This window comes from Myxine glutinosa, chromosome 14, assembly GCF_964187855.1.
Source record: "Myxine glutinosa chromosome 14, kmMyxGlut1.1, whole genome shotgun sequence".
Classification (NCBI taxonomy): domain Eukaryota; kingdom Metazoa; phylum Chordata; class Myxini; order Myxiniformes; family Myxinidae; genus Myxine; species Myxine glutinosa.
In genome coordinates this window covers 52,939,601-52,961,274 of record NC_136274.1, presented here as the reverse complement: position 1 = coordinate 52,961,274, position 21,674 = coordinate 52,939,601, and the positions used below count along the sequence as shown (strand labels likewise).

The 21,674-nt window shown below is 44.7% G+C and overlaps 1 protein-coding gene across 1 annotated transcript; it reads left to right on the top strand.

Moving 5' to 3' along the window:
• Nucleotides 1–322: 322 nt before the first annotated feature.
• On the top strand, nt 323–18,519 carry LOC144888752 (uncharacterized). The gene is made up of 4 exons (XM_078767919.1): nt 323–535; nt 7,189–7,247; nt 11,238–11,323; nt 15,498–18,519. Exons 1-4 carry the CDS (start codon nt 490–492, stop codon nt 15,688–15,690), a joined length of 384 nt encoding a protein of 127 aa, XP_078624045.1. The 5' UTR covers nt 323–489; the 3' UTR covers nt 15,691–18,519.
• The last annotated feature ends 3,155 nt before the right edge of the window (nt 18,520–21,674 follow it).

The following is a 21,674-nucleotide window of genomic DNA, read 5'->3' as shown; positions in this document are numbered from 1 at the left end:
TTCGTTGTAAGTAATTTTCTGTTAATTAAATATCCTTAGGCTTTGGACTTTTGTTTGGTGTTTCATGAAATTGAAATTATCTTATCTTTCCCCCATTCAAATCCATGAACGTTCCTTCCCCCATTAACCCCACCCCCCTAGCCCACCTCTTTTTCTAAGTTTCCAGTTTTTCCTTGCTAAGAGTTTGCTTCTGTATCCATCTTGTCCACCCTGCGTGACCTGTCAACCCTGCTGTTGGTGTCACCCCCTCTTTTTCTTCTGTTTATTTTGTTCCGTTGCATCCCGATTGGTTAAATGTTCTCTCCCCTCCACAAGCCTTGTCTTTGTATACAAAAAAATGACCTAGTATGTATTGTGCCACTATTTAACCCCCTTCCTCCCCACCCCCTTGCCCTCCACACATTCCCCACAGGGTTTCGTCAACGGATACGAGTGACCCTGTTCCTAAAAGGTTCGTGTGTTAATTGTGAACAAAACACCCGATTCAACATGCTGAGAAATAGCAGGAAGGTCATTGTCGATGTGGATCTCCCAGGTACTACGTGATTGCCATTTATACCAATGTCCTTGCTCAGTGAAACGTGAAGTATTCTTTCGTGCTAGATACGTGCTTGGATTTTTGGATTTAACAGATTAGCTTGTGGAGGAATGTACAAGGATTATAGCCTATAATAATCATTCACATCGTCATCATCATCATGATAATGTCGCAGTATTGGAATTTTTTGTCATTATAATGATCGAATTTGAAGTTTTTCAGAGAAGGGTACGCAGGAGAGCATTTGGAAGATTAAATCTTAACCTTGCCAGCATTCTCATCGCTCCAGATGCTCTGAAATATTGCAGAGTAAATGGAGGTGGGGATGGTTGGGGGGAGGAGTGGTATGAGTGATGCAAAGAGGCTTGTGGGGCCGCAGCAGCATCTCACAGTGGTTCAGCAGGATTGTTAGCAGCACGGTGGAACCGCAGTCTGAGAATAAATATCCATGGAGACTTGATATGTCAAACATGCCCTCCATCAGATTGCTTAGCAGCACAGTGAGCACCTTGTTTGCTGATCTGATTCTTGCTGCTACGCCCTGTGTTTGGACCAGTCGGGGTCTGTCCTGTTAATACGTATATTATATATCATCTGGCCATTTTGCACATGTTTCTGCAGCTCAAGGCTTCACTGCCATCTATGCAAGCTCATGCATTTGCGAAGAGGTGACGGAGATATATGCCAGCCATGCATTTTTTATTGTACACCTCTCCTTTCTTATTCCATCTCCAGGCACTGAAATGACGTCATCGCCGGGCAACGAAGGGGGCCCAGCGATGACGCGTGTGCAAAGGGAGTACTCAGTTTTCACTCTGTTTATTTTCTTGTTTGTTTGTTTGTCCGGGCGACATCTCAGCCATCCTTTGAGCTAGGAAGCTGAAATTTCTGCACAATAGTGAGCACATGCTTTGGCGAAAAGGGAATTTTTTTTTTACTATTTTTTGATTCATAAAATTAATTGATTAATTACTTAATTATTATCTATTTATGAAGTACTTATTAATTTCCTTTCTCATCTGGGCAATATCTCAGGCACCTTTTGAGCTAGGAAGCTGATATTTGAACATGACAATGACCAAGTGATTTGGCTGTAAAGGGTATTTTTGATTTATGGATCAATCAATTAATCGATTATTTATTTATTTGATTAAGTCATTATTTAATTAAATTTCAAAAAATTTCAGATGAAACAGTGGTGGCTTAGGTATGCTATTACCAATTGATTAAGAAATTAATTATTTTACAGGTATTATTTATTTATTTTAATTTTGAAATTAATCAATTATTGTACACCTCTCCATCCCAAATTCCATCTCTATGTGCTGTACAGCGGCATCGCTGGGCACTGAAGGCACCCCTGAAATGCCGCACACTGCAGGATATGTTATTTATTTATTTGGCATTGGACTGGTGTACTTTGGATATATCTGTACTTGTTTTTTGTATTTTTTTTTTTAAACAAAGTCAAGGCTCATGGAAGAACTAGAACACAGAAAGGATGAGGAGGTGACATAAGAAAAGGTACAGTTGCTAACTATATCATTTGGGATACCTACAGCAGGTTTGAAGGACAGAATATCGGAAGACAAATAAGGGATATGGGGAGAAATGAGATGCAGAGGAGGACACAGAGTGGACAAGATAGATACAGGGAAGGAGGAGGGCTTAGGGTGGGAGGAGGGTGAAAAGAGGTAAAAAAAGGTCATGGTTTTAGATGGGAGATGGTGTTCAACAGCTTTCTTAAATACCAGAATAGAATAATAAAACTGAAGACAATGTGTAAGTTGGTTCCACAGGTGGAAAAAGAGGAAATAATCAGTGGAGATGAGCAGTGATTCTGAATTTTAGGAGTTTCACCAGAAGAGGGTTGCTGACAGATCTTGTGCATCTTGCAGGAATATTAGGGGGACAGAGCACAGACAGAGCAAGGGGGGAGCAAGGCCTGAGAGGAGTCGGTAGAAGACAGAAAGCCCACCTACCTGCCTGCAGTGAGATTGAAACGCCCTCAGAGTTAGCTTCATTGCGGGATATTCCAATGATTCTGAAAGCTTTGGTTTCAACAGCGTGAAGCCGAGCTAGGTGTGAGGCAGGAGCACCAGCCCAGAGGGGACAGCAGTATTCCATCAAGCTGCAGATGAAAGCTTTGTATGTGGTGAGGAGCTCAGAAGTGCCCAGAAAGGACTTCACATGACTTAGGATGCCTCGTCGGCGACTGGCTTTGGAGGCCAGCTTGGAAATTTGGTTTTACCAGGAAAGATCATGGCAGATAGTGAGACCCAAACGCTTGAGTGACAGAACTTCTTCAAGATGATTGTTGAGAAAGTAGATGGGAGGGGTTTCCAGACAGTCTTTTCGTAGAGACATCGTGAGAGTGGGAGATTTGTCAGGATTGAAAGACATGTTCCACGTGTTTGACCAGTTTGTGATTTTATCCAGGTCTGCAGAGAGTGAAGAGGCTGCTGCCTGCCGATCCAAGGGTTGAGATATGGAGCGGCAGAGAGTGGAGTCATCAGCAAAAAGATAGAGAGGATTTTCCGGAGAGTTGGAGAGATCATTAATGAAGACCAGAAAAAGCACAGTGCCCAGAACACTGCCTTGAGGAATGTCAACCTAGACAGGAAGGGGAGATAAGAGAATTCAGAGCCACACGTCGACTACAACAGGAGATGAAATCCAACAGCCAAGCATGGAGATTTCCAGGGATACCATAGGAGGAGTGTTTGGTGAGCAGAGCGGGGTGCCAGACCGTATCGAAGGCACGAGATATGTCAAGGGAGACGGCTCTGATTTCCTGTTTGGCATTGATGACCTCCATCCATTGTTGAGACAGCAGAAGCAGCATGTTCTGTAGTTGCAGGGATCTGTTTTTGATTGGGAGCAGGCAGATTGGTCTGTAGTTGCAGGGATCTGTTTTTTCACCTTTTTGTGTGAAGCGGTAATGTTGGCTGATTTCCAAGCAGATGGAAGATGACCTTAAGCAAAAGAAAGGGGGAAGAGAATTGAGAGAGGGTGTTAAAGAGCGGTAGAGCAGGATATTAGGACCCGTGGGCTGATGCCGTCTGGTCCAGTTGCAGAATCAGAGTCGTGGTTTGACAGAAACTTCTCCACCTTGTCAGCAGAGAAGGACACAGAGTCCAGGAGCAGCTGCGTACGATTGGGTAAGGTGGGTACAGAGAGAGATGGGTTTGGGACAGAAGATTTTGAAGCAAACACCGAGTTTAGCTATTCAGCTTTTTCACGTGTGGAGTCAGCTGTGTAGCCATTTTGAGATAAGGGATGGAATGGAAGGGGAACAGACAACAGAAAGAGGTTTGACCAGACACCACCAGGATTTGGAGGAGGGAGACAGGTTTGAGAGTTCAGTCTTGAGAGGAGAGCGATATTGTTTCCTGGGTCTCCTGAGGGTATACACACACTTGGTCCGAGCTTTGTGGAAAGAACTGAGATTACCTTCAGTTGGATTAGCTTTCTATGAGGCGAAGTCAAGTTGTTTCAGTGCAACTGCCTCACCACAAGATTCAGTGTACCATGGACGGTAGGAAGGGTATGACAACTGAAGATGAGATGGGATAAATCTGTGCATGAGAGAGAACAAATTTATTTGGAAGAATTCCCAGTATGCGTTGATGTCAGAGGCAGTAGAGCAGCGAGACCAGTCCAGATGTTTGATGGCTGTTTGAAGACCGTGCCAATCGGCCTGAGTGAAGTGCCAGACTTGTTAGCGCTAAGGAGGCTCTCTGAGAATCGCCAGAGAGATGTCCACTTTAACAAGCAAATGATCAGATGAACCAGTTGTAGCAGAAGAAGAACAGCAGACATTTGCAGGGAAGTTAGTCATAACCAAGTCTAAAAGAGATGATGTACTGTTGACTGAGATCCGGGTCGGGAAATTGACAGATTGTGTCAGTCCCAATGAGTCGCAGAAGTCCTTTGCTGAGGTGCCGTGGCTGGTGCAAGAGGTACCCACACCCAGCCAGCTGGCATGATGGCAGTTGAAGTGGCCACATATGAGGAAGAGAGAGTTGGGATGAGTGGATAGAAGTTGGTCCATGTTGTCGGGCAGCGAGATGTAAAGGGAGTCATCACTGTTTGGTGGACAGTTCAACACACGTATAAACAAAAGGTGGGAGCAGAGGGAAAGCCATAGCCAGAGGTAATCCTCGGGTTTGGGAGGTGTAAGAGCAGTACACAGAGAGTGAGAAATATAGTTTTTTATGTACAGTGAAACTCCGCCAACAGGACGAGGCTTAGATCTATCATATTGAAGAAGGGAGTAACCAGGGAGAGATGCTAAGGAGACAGGGACGTCCTGGAGGAAGGTTTCTGTTAAGCAGATTAAGTCTGGTTTCTGTGAGAATTTTCAGACATATAATTATGTCATCAGTGATCAATTACAAAAAATATGTTTTTATGAATAAGAAGTGAACTGTGTGATTTACTTGAAACCATATATTCTGAGAAACTCATTTCATAATTATGTTCCAAACAAAAAAAACCATATGATTGTGCCAGCTCACTGTTTCCGTGTTTTTATTTATTTATTCAAGAATCAGGCCGAACCTTTCATTGGAATATCTGAATGCCAAACAATTTACAAGTCCTTCATCTGCAGTTTGATGGACTACTGCTCTCCCCTTTGGGTTGGCGCCCCTGTCTCACACCGTCCATGTCTTGATGCCGTGGAGTCATTGGAATCTCCAGTGACAAAGCTGAAACTCTGGATACGTTGCTTCCACATCACGGACAGGTTGGTGGTCTCTCTGTCTTATACTGTCTTGCGCCCTCTGCCCTGTTCATGCTGTGTCCCCCCACAATCAACCCCACCCCCGTCCCTGGCCAAACTCCCCTCTCCCCTTCCTCTCAGGTTTCTCCTGGGTGAAAATATCCAAAATCCAGATTAATTGGCCAGTTCCTTCCATTTGTTCCTCATTTCTCTCACCTGTGTAACCAATTTCCTCAGTCTGTTCAACCTCATTCCTCCCTCTTGGGCTTCAAGACAGCTGTTCACTATCATCTCAGGTCACCCCTCACCCATTCTCATGATATTTTCTGTCCTCAGTCATTGATCCACCCCAAGCTCACCCATACATTCCCTTCCTGTTCTTTCAGCAATTTTAGACTTGGAAGAGTGTCAATAAGACAAAGTGGCCAATCTTATGCTCTTTCCAATTGGAAATTTATAATTAGGCCATGGTTCCTATCTGAAAGTGTGTGTGCTTTGGAAAATATATCTTGGGATGTTTATAGCACCTTATTTTGGCAAGTGGTTGTATTAATGGTGTTATTATTCCTATTATTATGCAATTTTGAAACTGCATTAGATTATGTATTTGTTTTTTAAGCCTCTATAGCTGGTTTATTTATTTAGTTTTACGAGCAGGTCCACAACATGTAACAGTGCTGCTGTGGTTCCAAGCCATTGCTCTTTTACCAAGTACTTTGACTTTGTTCAGAATGAAATCTAATCTACTTTTGTGCTGTCAGAATCAATGGTACTCAATCCCTGTGCACTGGTCACAGCCTGTACAGGTACAGCGTCTAGCTGTCGCCACCTTTTGGAAGTTCATCGCTTCTGACTCGTCACTTAGCTTAGCCGAGAACACCTGAATGGGTGATTTTCTCAACCAAATGAGAAAGAGGGGGCAGGTAGAGGGGGCAGGTAGAGTGAGGGAGGGGGCAGGTGGAGAGGTGGAGGGGGGGAAGGGTTACATGTTTGTAGTGAATATAACAGTTTGGGATAATTCACAATAATCTCGTATTGTAATCCTTAAATAGTGACAATAGTAGTTATTTTAATAACTGTACATTACATATTTGTTTAAATTGGTAACGTACCCATTATCGAAATAAACAAAATGACTAATGTCAGGTGCTTACTTTAATTCCTGAGAAGGTTTTTGTCCCCCGTCGCACCGCGGAGCGAAAGGTGGACTATGGTTTTCCCCTGCGTCCGTGTGTGCGTCCGTGTGTGCGTCTGTGTGTGCGTACGTGCACTGCAATCTCTTTATAAAAGTAAGCGAAGGACCGAATTCTAATTTGGTGTGTGGGTGCAACTAGGCATATGGAAGAACCCGATTGAAAATTGGGTCGCCACGTCAAAATCCAAGATGGCCGCCGCCATGTATGTCTGCACCTTGTGAGCGGATTATCTTGAAAAATAAGCAAAGTACCAACTTCTAATCTGGTGAGTGGGTGTATCTCGGCATAAGGAAGAACGCTATTGAAAATTGGGTCGCCACGTCAAAATCCAATATGGCCGCCACCATATATATGTCTGAACCTTGTGAGCGGAATATATTGAAAAATAAACGAACTACTAACGTCTAATGTGGTGTGTGGGTGTATCTACGCATAAGGGAGAACGCTATTGAAAATTGGGTCGCCACGTCAAAATCCAAGATGGCTGCCTTCCGTCTTCCACTTTGTCAACTCACATCACTTCACCGACGGGGGACCTAGGCATAACGCTTGTTTTTTTGTTTTTTGCCTTATTAATCGCCTAAAGAGTGTGTGATGCAAATTGTTTTTGCTGAATCTAACGACGGACCATGGTAACTCATGATTAGATACTAGCGTGTTCGAAGCATGACCCTTGCATTGGAGGTGGCGCAGACACATGAGATGCCACTTGTGTTTCTGTCGCACAGATAGCGAGCATGTTGGCATGGGACTGGCAATCTCTGGGGCCTGCAAGGCCATGAGACAGGTGGGACTTTCCTTTATTCAATCGATTAGTTAATTATCCAGTGAATTATTTGTTAGGATGTGGCACTGTCGTTTGGACAATGAGACACTGCACATGATGTGAATGAAGATAGATGAGAGGATTTAGGCATTAGGATCATCATTCGATGAGGAACATCGTGAAATGGCGAGATTTGAATGCACTGCCTGACGACACATTCCCTCAGCGGCGAGCACATTCCCATCCAATTTGTGTTGCGGTCTCACCGGGGTAGGGAAGTGTAAATGAATTGAGAGGAGAAAGGGGAGGGGGTGACCATAAACAGATGGCGAATGGTTATTCAACAGCAAATGTCATTTGATCAAGATTAGGTCACCTCTCCCTCCCCCCCCCCCCCCGCCCCCCCCCACTCCTCCACATCATTGCGCAGGGCTGTGACCGATTCGCTTTTGACCTGATCATATAATGTCCATTTCTGAATGGTGAGAGTCCATTATGTCATACAAACATATGGACAAACTGCATTTATTTAAACTATGTTAAAATAATCACAAAATCAACCCTTAGGGAGAAATTCCAGTGCAGTAGCAGAGGTTGGGATTCCTTGACCCGGCGCTTTTGGATGCGTGACGTTGATATTGGTATTCTTTTTACCAATTACACATTTACACTGAACTCAATATGGAACCTCGATTGCAGTTTGATGAATTCCCGAACGGGGCTGCGTATTATTAGAAGTTTAATCTATTTCGTTGTGGACAGTTTAAGCTGAGCAGCCTGCATGACATGGATTCCACACTGCTGATGCATGTCCACCTCATGTATGACTGCATACTTGCTCGCGCATGTGTATCCTGCACACTCGTACTCCTGTATTCTGCGCAGATGAACTCCTGCATCTGGCACACGCGTACCCCTGAATCCAGCACACACGTACCCCTGAATCCAGCACACACGTACCCCTGAATCCAGCACACACGTACCCCTGAATCCAGAACACACGTACCCCTGAATCCAGCACACGCGTACCCCTGAATCCAGCACACGCGTACCCCTGAATCCAGCACACGCGTACCCCTGAATCCAGCACATGCGTACCCCTGAATCCAACACACGCGTACCCCTGAATCCAGCACATGCGTACCCCTGAATCCAGCACACGCGTATCCCTGAATCCGGCATAGGCGTACCCCTGAATCCAGCACACGCGTACCCCTGAATCCAGCACATGCGTACCCCTGAATCCAGCACATGCGTACCCCTGAATCCAGCACACGCGTACCCCTGAATCCAGCACACGCGTACCCCTGAATCCGGCATAGGCGTGCCCCTGAATCCAGCACACGCGTACCCCTGAATCCAGCACACGCGTACCCCTGAATCCGGCATAGGCGTACCCCTGAATCCAGCACACGCGTACCCCTGAATCCAGCACACGCGTACCCCTGAATCCAGCACACGCGTACCCCTGAATCCAGCACACGCGTACCCCTGAATCCAGCACACGCGTACCCCTGAATCCAGCACACGCGTACCCCTGAATCCAGCACACGCGTACCCCTGAATCCAGCACACACGTACCCCTGAATCCAGCACACACGTACCCCTGAATCCGGCATAGGCGTGCCCCTGAATCCAGCACACGCGTACCCCTGAATCCAGCACACGCGTACCCCTGAATCCGGCATAGGCGTACCCCTGAATCCAGCACACGCGTACCCCTGAATCCAGCACACGCGTACCCCTGAATCCGGCATAGGCGTACCCCTGAATCCAGCACACGCGTACCCCTGAATCCAGCACACGCGTACCCCTGAATCCAGCACACGCGTACCCCTGCATCTTCCACACGCGTACCCCTGAATCCAGCACACGCGTACCCCTGAATCCAGCACACGCGTACCCCTGAATCCAGCACACGCGTACCCCTGAATCCAGCACACGCGTACCCCTGAATCCAGCACACGCGTACCCCTGAATCCAGCACACGCGTACCCCTGAATCCAGCACACACGTACCCCTGAATCCAGCACACGCGTACCCCTGAATCCAGCACACGCGTACCCCTGAATCCAGCACACGCGTACCCCTGCATCTTCCACACGCGTACCCCTGAATCCGGCATAAGCGTACCCCTGAATCCAGCACACGCGTGCCCCTGAATCCAGCACACGCGTACCCCTGAATCCAGCACACACGTACCCCTGAATCCAGCACACACGTACCCCTGAATCCGGCATAGGCGTGCCCCTGAATCCAGCACACGCGTACCCCTGAATCCAGCACACGCGTACCCCTGAATCCGGCATAGGCGTACCCCTGAATCCAGCACACGCGTACCCCTGAATCCAGCACACGCGTACCCCTGAATCCAGCACACGCGTACCCCTGCATCTTCCACACGCGTACCCCTGAATCCGGCATAAGCGTACCCCTGAATCCAGCACACGCGTACCCCTGAATCCAGCACACGCGTACCCCTGAATCCGGCATAGGCGTACCCCTGAATCCAGCACACGCGTACCCCTGCATCTTCCACACGCGTACCCCTGCATCTTCCACACGCGTACCCCTGAATCCAGCACACGCGTACCCCTGAATCCAGCACACGCGTACCCCTGAATAAAGCACACGCGTACCCCTGAATCCGGCACACACACGTACCCCTGAATCCAGCACACGCGTACCCCTGAATCCAGCACACGCGTACCCCTGAATCCAGCACACGCGTACCCCTGAATAAAGCACACGCGTACCCCTGAATCCAGCACACGCGTACCCCTGAATAAAGCACACGCGTACCCCTGAATCCGGCACACACACGTACCCCTGAATCCAGCACACGCGTACCCCTGAATCCAGCACACGCATACCCCTGAATAAAGCACACGCGTACCCCTGAATCCAGCAGACGCGTACCCCTGAATAAAGCACACGCGTACCCCTGAATCCAGCACACGCATACCCCTGAATAAAGCACACGCGTACCCCTGAATCCGGCACACACACGTACCCCTGAATCCAGCACACGCGTACCCCTGAATAAAGCACACGCGTACCCCTGAATCCAGCAGACGCGTACCCCTGAATCCGGCATAGGCGTACCCCTGAATCCAGCAGACGCGTACCCCTGAATCCGGCATAGGCGTACCCCTGAATCCAGCACACGCGTACCCCTGAATCCGGCACACGCGTACCCCTGAATCCGGCACACGAGTACCCCTGAATCAAGCACACGCGTACCCCTGAATCAGGCACACGCGTACCCCTGAATCCGGCACACGCGTACCCCTGAATCCGGCACACGAGTACCCCCGAATCAAGCACACGTGCACCCCTGAATCCGGCACACGAGTACCCCTGAATCAAGCACACGCGTACCTCTGAATCAGGCACACGCGTACCCCTGAATCCGGCACACGCGTACCCCTGAATCCAGCACACACGTACCCCTGAATCCAGCACACGCATACCCCTGAATCCGGCATAGGCGTACCCCTGAATCCAGCACACGCATACCCTTGAATCTGCCACACGAGTACCCCTCAATCAAGCACACGCGTACCCCTGAATCCGCCACACGAGTACCCCTCAATCAAGCACACGCGTACCCCTGAATCCGGCACACGAGTACCCCTGAATCAAGCACACGAGTACCCCTCAATCAAGCACACGCGTACCCCTGAATCCGCCACACGAGTACCCCTGAATCAAGCACACGAGTACCCCTGAATCAAGCACACGAGTACCCCTGTATCAAGCACACGAGTACCCCTGAATCCAGCACATGCATACCCCGACATCGAGCACACACATAGGGTGGCATTCAGCACACACGTACAGTACTTTATCGTGTACTGGCCTGGAATTGTGCACTGCTAGCTGGAGTATCGAAGTGAAAGATTTATCCTGGTTTATTGACTGGAATGACATGAGTAGGAAAAATATTTACAAAATGTTTAAGAGACTCTGTAATGTCTTGCTGTCTGCATTTACTAATCCTGACAACAGACGCCGCTGCACAGCACTAACCAGGATGAGTGGCGTGTGGCAGCTGCTATTGAAATTCAGCGCACGTGGAGGGGTTACATGACCAGGTGAAATTTTTATCACGTTATTATTCCCAAAGACATGAGGGTTGTGAGCTGTCCGCTGCCGTGACCTTCCAAGTCATGGACTCCATGGCATTTGGGATTTTCATCACCTGATGCATGCCGGTGAAATGGAGAGATTTGAAAGTATTACCTGATGACACATTCCCTCAGCGGCGAGCACATTGTGTGCACATTGCATTTGAGAAGGAAATGTTGGGTTGAACTTGGGATGGGTGAAAGAATAAATAACAAAATAGAAATCATTTGTTTTAAACAGAACCTGATGATGAGCTATATCATATTCTTTACAGAGCGTTGGTCCTACCGAAGCAGTTTCTTATCACAGGTTATGCTGGGTGGTTTGCCATTGCCTTCCCAGCAGTCAAGGCAGGAATTTGACATTTGTTCATGGTGCCTGTGATAGCTCACCTACTGGGATCTTTAAGGGTGTAGTGCTGGTGAAAAATTGAGAAAACTACATGGGTACCTTTGAGAGGCCTTTACACAAAAACAAAGTCAAGTTAATATCTAATTTTCAGTTTTTCTTGAAAGATATAATCTTGGCTTTAACTCAGACCCTCCCCCCCCCCCTCGCCCCTTCCCACGCCTCCTCCCCCCAAGCCCTCTCCCTTCCACACATCTCCCTGCTCTCAAATGTTGTGTTTGTGTGCTTCCCCTTCTCTCCCCATCTTGTTTTCCGCTCCCTCTTTTTATATATTTTGTTTGTCTGGTTGATTTGTTTGTGAAGTAAATGTTAGCTCTTTCACGAGCCTCGATTCAGTATACAAAAAAAAAAGGAAAAAAAAAAAGACCAGTTTCAACGCTTCTTTGTCATATTACATGCATATAATTTGCATAAATTAGACCGTCAATAAAAAACAAGGAAAAACAAAGAACACATTTCTACTTCTATCTTCTATATCACCGATCATTCTTTTCACACAAAACTTGGTACATGTATTATACATGTGTTACTCTACTACCTGATGAGAGGATTTTGTGAAATTATGTCAAATGTTCACTAATTAGCTAATTATGCCAATTACCAGATAAAACTTGGTTGTCCTTCAATAAATCCACAATGGCTACTCCTATAAACAAAAGCCTTCATCATTTTAAAGGAAGTGATATTCTGAATATCCTGCCCAAATTTCAGCCCAAAAGAATGATGCAAATTAAAGTTATAACACATTTCATGCAAAATATTATATTGAATTGAATTGAAATTTGAATTTTTCAATAATTAGGGGTACTTCTATGACCTCTAATAGCATGATTATTGTTTGTTTGTTTTTTTTGTTTGTTTTTTTTGTATACTGAATCGAGGCTCGTGAAAGAGCTAACATTTATTTCACAAACAAATCAACCAGACAAACAAAATATACAAAAAGAGGGAGCGGAAGACAAGATGGGGAGAGAAGGGGAAGCACACAACCACAACATTTGAGAGCAGGGAGAAATGTGGGAGAGAGAGGGCTTGGGGGCAGGAGGCATGGGAAGGGGGGGGGGGGGGTTTATAAGATTGTAAGGAAACTGCTAAGCTTAAAAAAAATAAAAAATAAAAAATCACCTGTTCACCAGTACTACACCCTCAACACGCAGAAAAGATGGTTAAGATCCAGCAACTAGAGCCAGCAGATGGGAGAGCCAGTTTAACGTCCATCCGAGAGACTGCACACACATTGATACCTCACCCTGCCTGCAAAACACCAGGACGGCAGTATAACCTGGATCGCGATTTAAACTCTGAGGCTGAGGCGGGTGTACATACATCTAGGCTTCCTGCGATGCCCCCAAACAGAACATACCTGCTACTAATTAGCTTTGTCATATCTGACGATCAGACTACAAAATTGCCTTTCTCACGAAGAGTTGCGGTCTCATCGGGGTTATGGTTAGGGTTAAGTTTCTAGCACAAGGCATCGTATCACATAGTCGACCTTAAATATATTGTTACGTTTGGGCATCTTCAACGACCTGCCATTGTGTGGCTTTCACGTCAGCCAAGTCAGCTGCTATCTTGTTCTCCTTAGTGCCATCAGTCTCCGCCTTGGCTACCAGCTAGGCCACATTGGCCTTTAATTCGGCCTGACCAGCCTCCACTTTGGCCTTTAGATCGGCTCCCAATACAGGACTTTCGTAATGACGCAATCCACCCCAGAATGCTGAACACAAATGCGCAGAAACCCCTGGAAATGTACATCTTCGAGGCTTGTGAACTTCTAATGTGTCTGCCCGATAAGGATTATTACCTAAAATGGCTCACAAAGCAACTAAAAGAAGCCAAAATACTTGGAAAAGTACCTGAAAGAAAGCTGGGCTGTTCGCCTCTGCACAATGAAAGAGTTTGAGGGAGACACAGTATCTGGTTTGGGTGCTTCTGAACACTGATGGGAAGGTCATACCTCGGGCTTCTGAATGTGCAGGGTAAATTTAAAATGATGATATTGACTAATAACCATGTGCATGTTAGTGGGAGTTGTTAGGGCTGTTATAAATGCATTATTTGTTTGGTTCCGGGGCAACAAGATAAATTATACTAGATTTTTCCATCTAATGCTAAAAGGAGAAGTGAGTAAGAAATTACTTTTAGTTTAATTTATTTGAAACGAATTTTAAAAAAGCGAATTAGCTATATTTCGATTGAGTGGGGGGGGGGGGGGGGGGTGGTTATTCCCCTTTGCAGTCCGAACCATGATCCTGACACCAGTGTTAGGTACCGGATTTGAATCCCACTCAATGTTACGACCATGTGAAGACTGTCACACTGCCTGGCAGATATGGGACAAGAAGATCTCAACGTCCGACAGTTTAGATTAGCACGAATCAGCCTCTCTGAACGCAACGGCCATGGTGGATCTGCCGGCAACATAGATATTCATCTCCCCCACCCATGCTCATGATCTTTTCTACCTTCATTAACACTCCCCAAGCCCACCCCTTATTTTGCAGGTTATTGAGTTTTCTGCCATCTCCCTCCACCCACCTGTTTTTTGTTCCATTACTGGTTCATCCCCAGTTTTCCCTTCCCCTTCTCTCAGTCCCCTTGCTGTGTTTGAGCCAGCATGTTCACCCCCTTTGTCCCCCCACCCCCTCTCTCTCCTTTTGCTCTCATTCTTCCCCTGGTCCATTCTTCCTCTAAATGTCCTTCTACCCGACTCTTGACATTTTTGTGTTTGTTTTGTCCTTTCTATTGTGTTCTGATCTGTTCCGTGTTCTCTCTTCCACGAACCTTGACTTTGTACAGAAATGTATTTTCAAACAAGTCGGCCATTTCAGCCAGAAATCCAACACTATTTGGTGTTTTAATTGTACCGTAGTCAATTTTTTAAGCAGTGAAGCTGCTTCAATATTTGGCTATATCCGTCCGTCAAAAATGAATAAGAAGAATCTTTCTAACCCATTGTGTTTAATTCTAAAGGGTTTTAAAGGGTAATTCTAAGGGGTTCTAAAGGGTAATTTTAAAGGGTAATTTTAAGGGGTTCTAAAGGGTAATTCTAATGGGCCTCGTTCGTTTTTAGGCTTTTTTATGTTGAAGGCTTCAGTCACGGACTATATAGTCCTCATCAAGGCCCGGTCTGAAATAAAATAACTGCATTGATAAATGTGAGGAATGGGAAATAAAAGAGAAAGAATGTAAAGGTGAGCAGTTAAAATGAGTAAGAAAAGTGTATGATGAAAAGTGTATGATGTTTGTGTGCAAGAAAGAAAGATTAAAGCTAGCCCGGGAGCTCTAGTTTGAATGGAACAGAAAGTAAGACCAGCCAACCTGACACGTTCCGGGTACCACTTTAACGCTCCTAAGTCCGAACGGTAGTACTACCCTGAGCGGTTGCTGTCGACAACCTACTACTTCCTAAATTTGCCTATTTCATATTTAAAATGCCAAACTGAACCGCTTCCTTCAGACACGGGTGCGATTTTATTATTTAATGAACTGCTCCATGTTTATTGATTCAAACAAAAAATGTTTTTATTGATAACCCTGTGATCTAGTTGTTGCTACACTAAAATGGTCAATGAAATGGAACAAATGTAAATGTGGTAAACCCTAGTCTGCAGTGGAGAATCCCAGATTCAAACTGAGGCTCTTTAAAAGCCGTTCTTCTTTTCTGAATAAGAATTAACCTTAATGTTAAATCCTTAAACCTCATCCATACTCCCTCTCGCACCACAGATGCAGACTCTTCAACATCCTGAATCCTCGGTTGAGCCGCAAGGCCCACCAGAGCCTGAGCCGTTTCCAGGACGACCAGCAAGGACTCGAAGACTTTGACTCTACTAGTTCAACCTCACTAAAGTGCATAATGAAATGCTCTGAGAAAAGCTGGTGCACAAGGCTTGCCTTGCTGGATAATCATATACAATAGATAGCTAATGATATTTTAGCTGTGTTTGTGCAATTTTATTTTTTATCATTAATGCGTACTCCATGCTGATGGAACAGTCGAGTATTTGTGTGCCGTTCATAGGCATTTGAACCCTAATGAATTCAAATCCAACCTGTAAACACCGCTGTACCCTGAGTCGTGCAAGTGTAAAGTACCACTTAGTCTCCTTAAAGCCCCTGTCACACCTTGACGATTTAGCCAGCGTATGCCGACGTATCAAAATTGAGTGCTGGTGTGAGTCATACGCTGGCATACGTCGACAAATTTTGTGCATGCACGAAATTTATCGACGAGCTCGGCGTACTACAGCGTGCTCTTAACGTAGCCAAAGTTTTCATACGTCGGCATACGCTGGCTAAAACGTCAAGGTGTGACAGCGGCTTAAGGAAAAACTAGGCCAGCTGTCTCACCTGCGAGTGCTTACTTGTTTAGGATCAATTTGTCTTTCTATACTTACATTTTAATCACCTTTTATTGCACTATTTATAAGTTAAGGTTATGAGTCTGAAAAGGAGGTTGGTTGTTGTTGCTTAAAAGTGAAGATTCCAAACAGACATTTTGGGTAAGTGATACCCACGATGCTATTGATATCCGCCGCGTTTACTTGCGTCGTGGTTTACACATTTTACGTTATTCCCTTAATACAAGTGGCTTGGTGGTGGAGTGGGTGAAGCCCTGTTGCAATGTCTTTACTGGTGCAGGCTCAATTGCCATTGCTGCTCATTGCGGATATTTGCACACCCCGCAACAGAGTAGCAAACCGTCCAGGATTGCTTCTTAGCCACACCAACATTTGCAACTTGCCAGGAACATGGGTTTCCAACTCTACCATCACGCTCACCTCATTCTCCTCCGCATTACCCCTTTTTGTTGTGCATTATTTTCTATTTCTCAGACTATCAGAAGATGATGCCAGTTGGATTTTAGCACGAGCCTGGAGGAGGTACAAAGTGAGTTTCGCACTCCATGTCCAACGCCATTATACTCGTGAAAGGTTTCTGTGCAAATCCCTCCTGTATTGAGCCTCTTTAAAAGGCTGTACTCGTTAGAATGTTCTCTTGGCTCGAGCAAAGATCTGAAACGCAGCGATTTCCATACGATATGCACCGTCAAACTGGATGTACTTGCTAAAAATTGTTACGCATATTGGTGGAGAGTCATCGTTCAGTGTCTGTCATCATACGGTACTACGCATGGCTTTTTGCCTTTTCATTTGATTCGTCGAGACACATGAGATGTTGATAAATTAAAATGAATGCGAAACGTAAATCATATAGTGGCTACAGCAACATCTTCGATAGGAAATCACGTGACTCGTGTCACGTGACCCATGTCACGTCTCCAACTCTTGCTCAGCACGTGAGACCAATCTACCGTTAGGGTTAGGGTTAGTTGTTCAAAGCGTTAGGTAGTTAGTTGTTGGCATCCAAAGCACATGAAGGTGACATGACATCATGGCATTGGGAAAAACAAAAACACTCTTACGTTCATCTCGTATTGTGATGGGGATTGTATTGTGTACAATCTTGTATTGTGTACAAGGAGAGATGCAGAAAATATGGCAAGATGGAGAAGATTGTCATGGGGACCGCAAGGCTAACCCCCGCTCCAGCAGGGAAAATGGCCTTAAAATGCATGTTTTTGTTGTTGTTTGTTCATCTTGTATTGTGATCTCTTTCTTATATAGAATTTCTCATTGATGGGCTTGAAGGAGCCATCTGTTTATGATGTTTGCAAGTATGTTGGAATTTTGCTGCATACTAATGGGGAAAAGTGGAGGGGTCCTTTCTGTCTACACCCCCCTCCCCCCAACCCCCCATCCCCCTTCAATCCATTCACAAGCTTCTTCCCTTCTCTTTTCACTCCCCACACACTCTCTTCACCTCCTTTCTCTCTCCAATCATCCTAGCTTTTCTTTATTTTCTAAAATAAAATTTTCTCAATTTAGTTCCTCCCAACCCTACTTATGTGTACATAATAAAGCGATGGCCCAAACCGAATTTTTATTTCCAATAACCGTTTGAGATATGAAACTGGGTTTCTTCCAATGAAGGAGCATTTTTGAAATGGCACCCCTCTCCGATCTGGCTTCAACATTCTGTCAAATGAAAATGACAACACCTATCATATTGAGTATGTGTTGTTGAAGGTGTCCTATTTGTCATTGGTCCTTATTTGTCCTATTTGTCACCTGTTGGTTGTGGGAGACATACTGGCTTTGCCAAGTAAATTATTAAACAACAATGCCGCTTGACGCCGTAGAAACAACATGTTTCACCCCACACAAATCCCTCCTCCTAATTTTCCCTCCTCGGAGTTTCATTCTGTATCCATCTCGTCCATCTCATGCATCCTCTGTGTCCGTCTTGTTGACCCCATGCACGTGTGTTTTGCGTGGTGTTTTTATCTGCTACATCCTGATCCGTTAAGTGTACTAGCTCCTCCATGTGCCTCGCCTACGTATACAAAAAATATATGTCCTCGCAGTTTCAATGTAACATGCACGCTGCAACTGCTGGTAGTTTGCTTGTTGCTATAATATTAAGGAAACTGTATGATGCATCATGTTGAGGAAATGTCCTTTTTAATCTCTCCTTTCCATCTCGTTTTCTCTTTTCTCATTCACTTTGTTTATCTCGCTTCTCCTCCTTCTGTCTCTCTCTTCCTTCCTTATCCCTGCCAGATATCTCCTTTTCAATACCATTGGCTCCTCTTTAGTGCTATTGTCATACAACCTTCTTATTCCAGTTGCCAGATGCATACATTTTGCATTCACCTTGAAGTAGGGGTGCATGCAATGTTTTATGATGTTTTTTTGTCATTTATGGCCTCCTGAGAATCAGAAACTGCGCGATGTCATCATTCAGCATTTTTTTAATACAAGCATTTTAAAAATACCATGTTTGAGTTTTAAAATGCGTCCTTTTTAAGGGGAAAGAAAAATTAAAGTTTGGCACAACTCCGCAACTATGCTCTTATATTCACAGTCTTGGTGTCATGTGGATTCTATTAACGTAAAGTAGAAGTACAATATATAATAGTTTGACAACAAATTTAATTTATGGATTTTCAGAGGTCAAAATGTCATCCAAATTGGCAGAGGCCCAACATTGGGTTGGGTAAGTGTTTTTTTGTTTCGGGAAATTATTGGAAAGTTTTTGTTTGGAAAGTAGTAATAGCCCCTCACCTCCATCTACCAAATGATACACCGGGAAACCCACTTTTCTGGAAAACTCCGATTAGGGTATTTCCAGGAATGCCTCATTCTGAGGCATTGGGAAACCCCCTAAATATGCCACATTGAAAAGATAGGAACCCTGGAACAGTTGCTATTGATGGAAGGGATCAAGTACGGTATTTTTACGATTGAAATATATTTTTACTATATTTAAGTGTATTTTGATTATTGTTCTTTGAAAAAAAAAGTCTAACATTTATAGCACAAATGGATCAAATTATGCTATTTAAGGTGGCTCCAAGTAACATTTGGTGGGGCCCTGCTTGCTGTTGGATATATGACTAAGACAATCAATGCAATTCTTGTTAGTATCATTGTGGAAGATTGGACCCGTGGGCATGGGATGACAATTACAGTTTATATTTAAATCGTAAATATCAATGTTAATAGTGGTTATGCAACTGTCATGGGAATGTCCCAGCAATGAAAGGCTCTGACTCCCCCACCCACGTCTAGTTATTTGAAAATTTCTGATCGAGAAATATTGCAAAATAAACTAGATCGGCGTTCAGTAGAGAGCATACTTCTGCCAGGCTGAACAGTTTATGCTTTGCATCCTACTGATAGACTGGATCAGGATCTGGATTCGGACGTGAACCAAAATCTAATCGGCGTGTTCTTTTCACTCACTCAACTCATCTACCAAGATTTGTCACAAGTCGGCTACAACTTTTTGAAAAAATCATGCTATATATCGTGTTTATCCCGATCACTCAATGGTGAAGAATGACTTTTAAAATCTCGAAATTTTCGTATCCAGATTCGGATTCAGATCTTCACCAAAATCAAATTGATTCGTCCTTGTCAAACACCCAACCTGTCCACCAAGTTTCATCCGAATCCGTCAATAACATTTTGAGATATCGTGCTATGTATCGTTTTTTGCCCCATCTCTCCATGGTGAAGAATCACTTTAAAAATTCTCAGATCCGGATCTGGAACTTCACCAAAATCGAATCATTTCATCCTTGTCACATACCCAACCTCTCCACCAGATTTCGTCTGAATCCTCCACAACTTTTGAGATATCCTGTTCACAAACAAGCAGACAGATGCAGTGCCATCAGAAAGTATGACTTCACACCCCTTGACTTTTTCAAATTTTGTTGTGTTTCAGCCTGAATTTAAAATGGATTAAATTGAGTGTTTTTGTCACTGATCTATATATAATACCCCATAATATCAGTGTATGGTTTTTAGCCGCGTCGCAAGACGCTGGTCATAGAGTGCCCTCTGCTGTTGTTCTTGTTCTTCTTGTTCTTCTTCTTCTTCTTGTTCTTGCAGAGAAGAGAAAACCTCAAAGCTCCACCCATTCTGGGAACCATAGCTCCACCCATTGTGGGAGAGCCTTCATATAAACAAATATCCACCATTTTATTAACTCGCATAGCTTTGAGGCCTGTTTTGTAAGCCCGTGGTGTCTTCCTCTCTCACACAGTTTTATTTCACATCAAATTCGATATATCATTTCATTTTTCACAGTCGCTAACATAGTTTTAGACTCGGTTGAAAAAAAACGGGAAGAAAATCCGATGAAAGTTGCCCTTTATAGAACGAAATGAATTCTCAAAGGCCTGTAACTTCAAGTCCATTGAGATTTATTTTTTTTAAATCGCGGCATGGTCAGTCATACACCGTCCGAAATAACAGACGGGAAAATGCCGAGATATATTAAAAATTCGTCCATTTGATGACAATCGTCACGATGAAATATTTAATTTATACGTCGTCACAATAATGTGGAGAGAGGAGCATAGCTTCGTTCACGTGTCGCCACATACGGGAAATTGCCGAGATATATATTTTTTAAATCGCGGCGTGGTCAGTCATACACCGCCTGAAATAACAGACGGGAAAATGCCGGGATATATTAAAAATTCGTCGCCACACACGGGAAATTGCCGAGATATATTTTCACTTTGCACAAAAATAACATCAAGTAATCGAATCAATAGGAATGTCCTGTGCCTATAACATCGACGTTATAGGCACAGCTGCATCTAGGCATTGTGTAACATCGACGCGGCTTTTGTTTTAATTAAAACTTTTTGTACTTGTTTTTTTTGTTTTTGTTTTTACAAAATAATTAGAAATGAAAAGTTTAATTGTCTTGAGTCAATAAGTATTCAACCCCTTTTTTCTAATACTCCAAATTGAGTTCAGGTGCATCCAAGTTCCTTTGATCATCCTTGAGATGTCCCTACAATTTTAGAGGAGCCCACCTGTGGCAAATTCAATTTATTGGACATGATTTAGAAAACCCTAGTGTTGGGTTAGCGGCTAGGGTGCCGGCTTAGGATCCTAGGATCCTGGGTTCGAATCCCGGTCAATCGCTGAATTAACGCCAGGGGGGTTGACTCAGCCTGTCATCCTTCCGAGGTCGGCAAATTGAGTACCAGTTCACTGGTAATTCCCTGCTTGTCGTTAAAGGCGGCAAAAAGGGTTGGCGTCAGGAAGGGCATCCGGCCGTAAAACATTGCTTCAAAAAGGGGACCGAAAAACAACAACAACCACAGTTCCCGAAAAAGGCCAACCCCCGCTTGCGGGGAAAAATGGCCTCTAAAGGTGGTTATTTAGAAAGAAACACACCTTTTAATATAAGGTACACAGTTGACAGTGCGTGGCAGAGCAGAAACTCTACTATGAAGTCCAAAAAACTGTCCATAGAACTCTGAGATATAATTGTGAGGAGGCATCGATCTGGGGATGGGTATAAAACAATTTC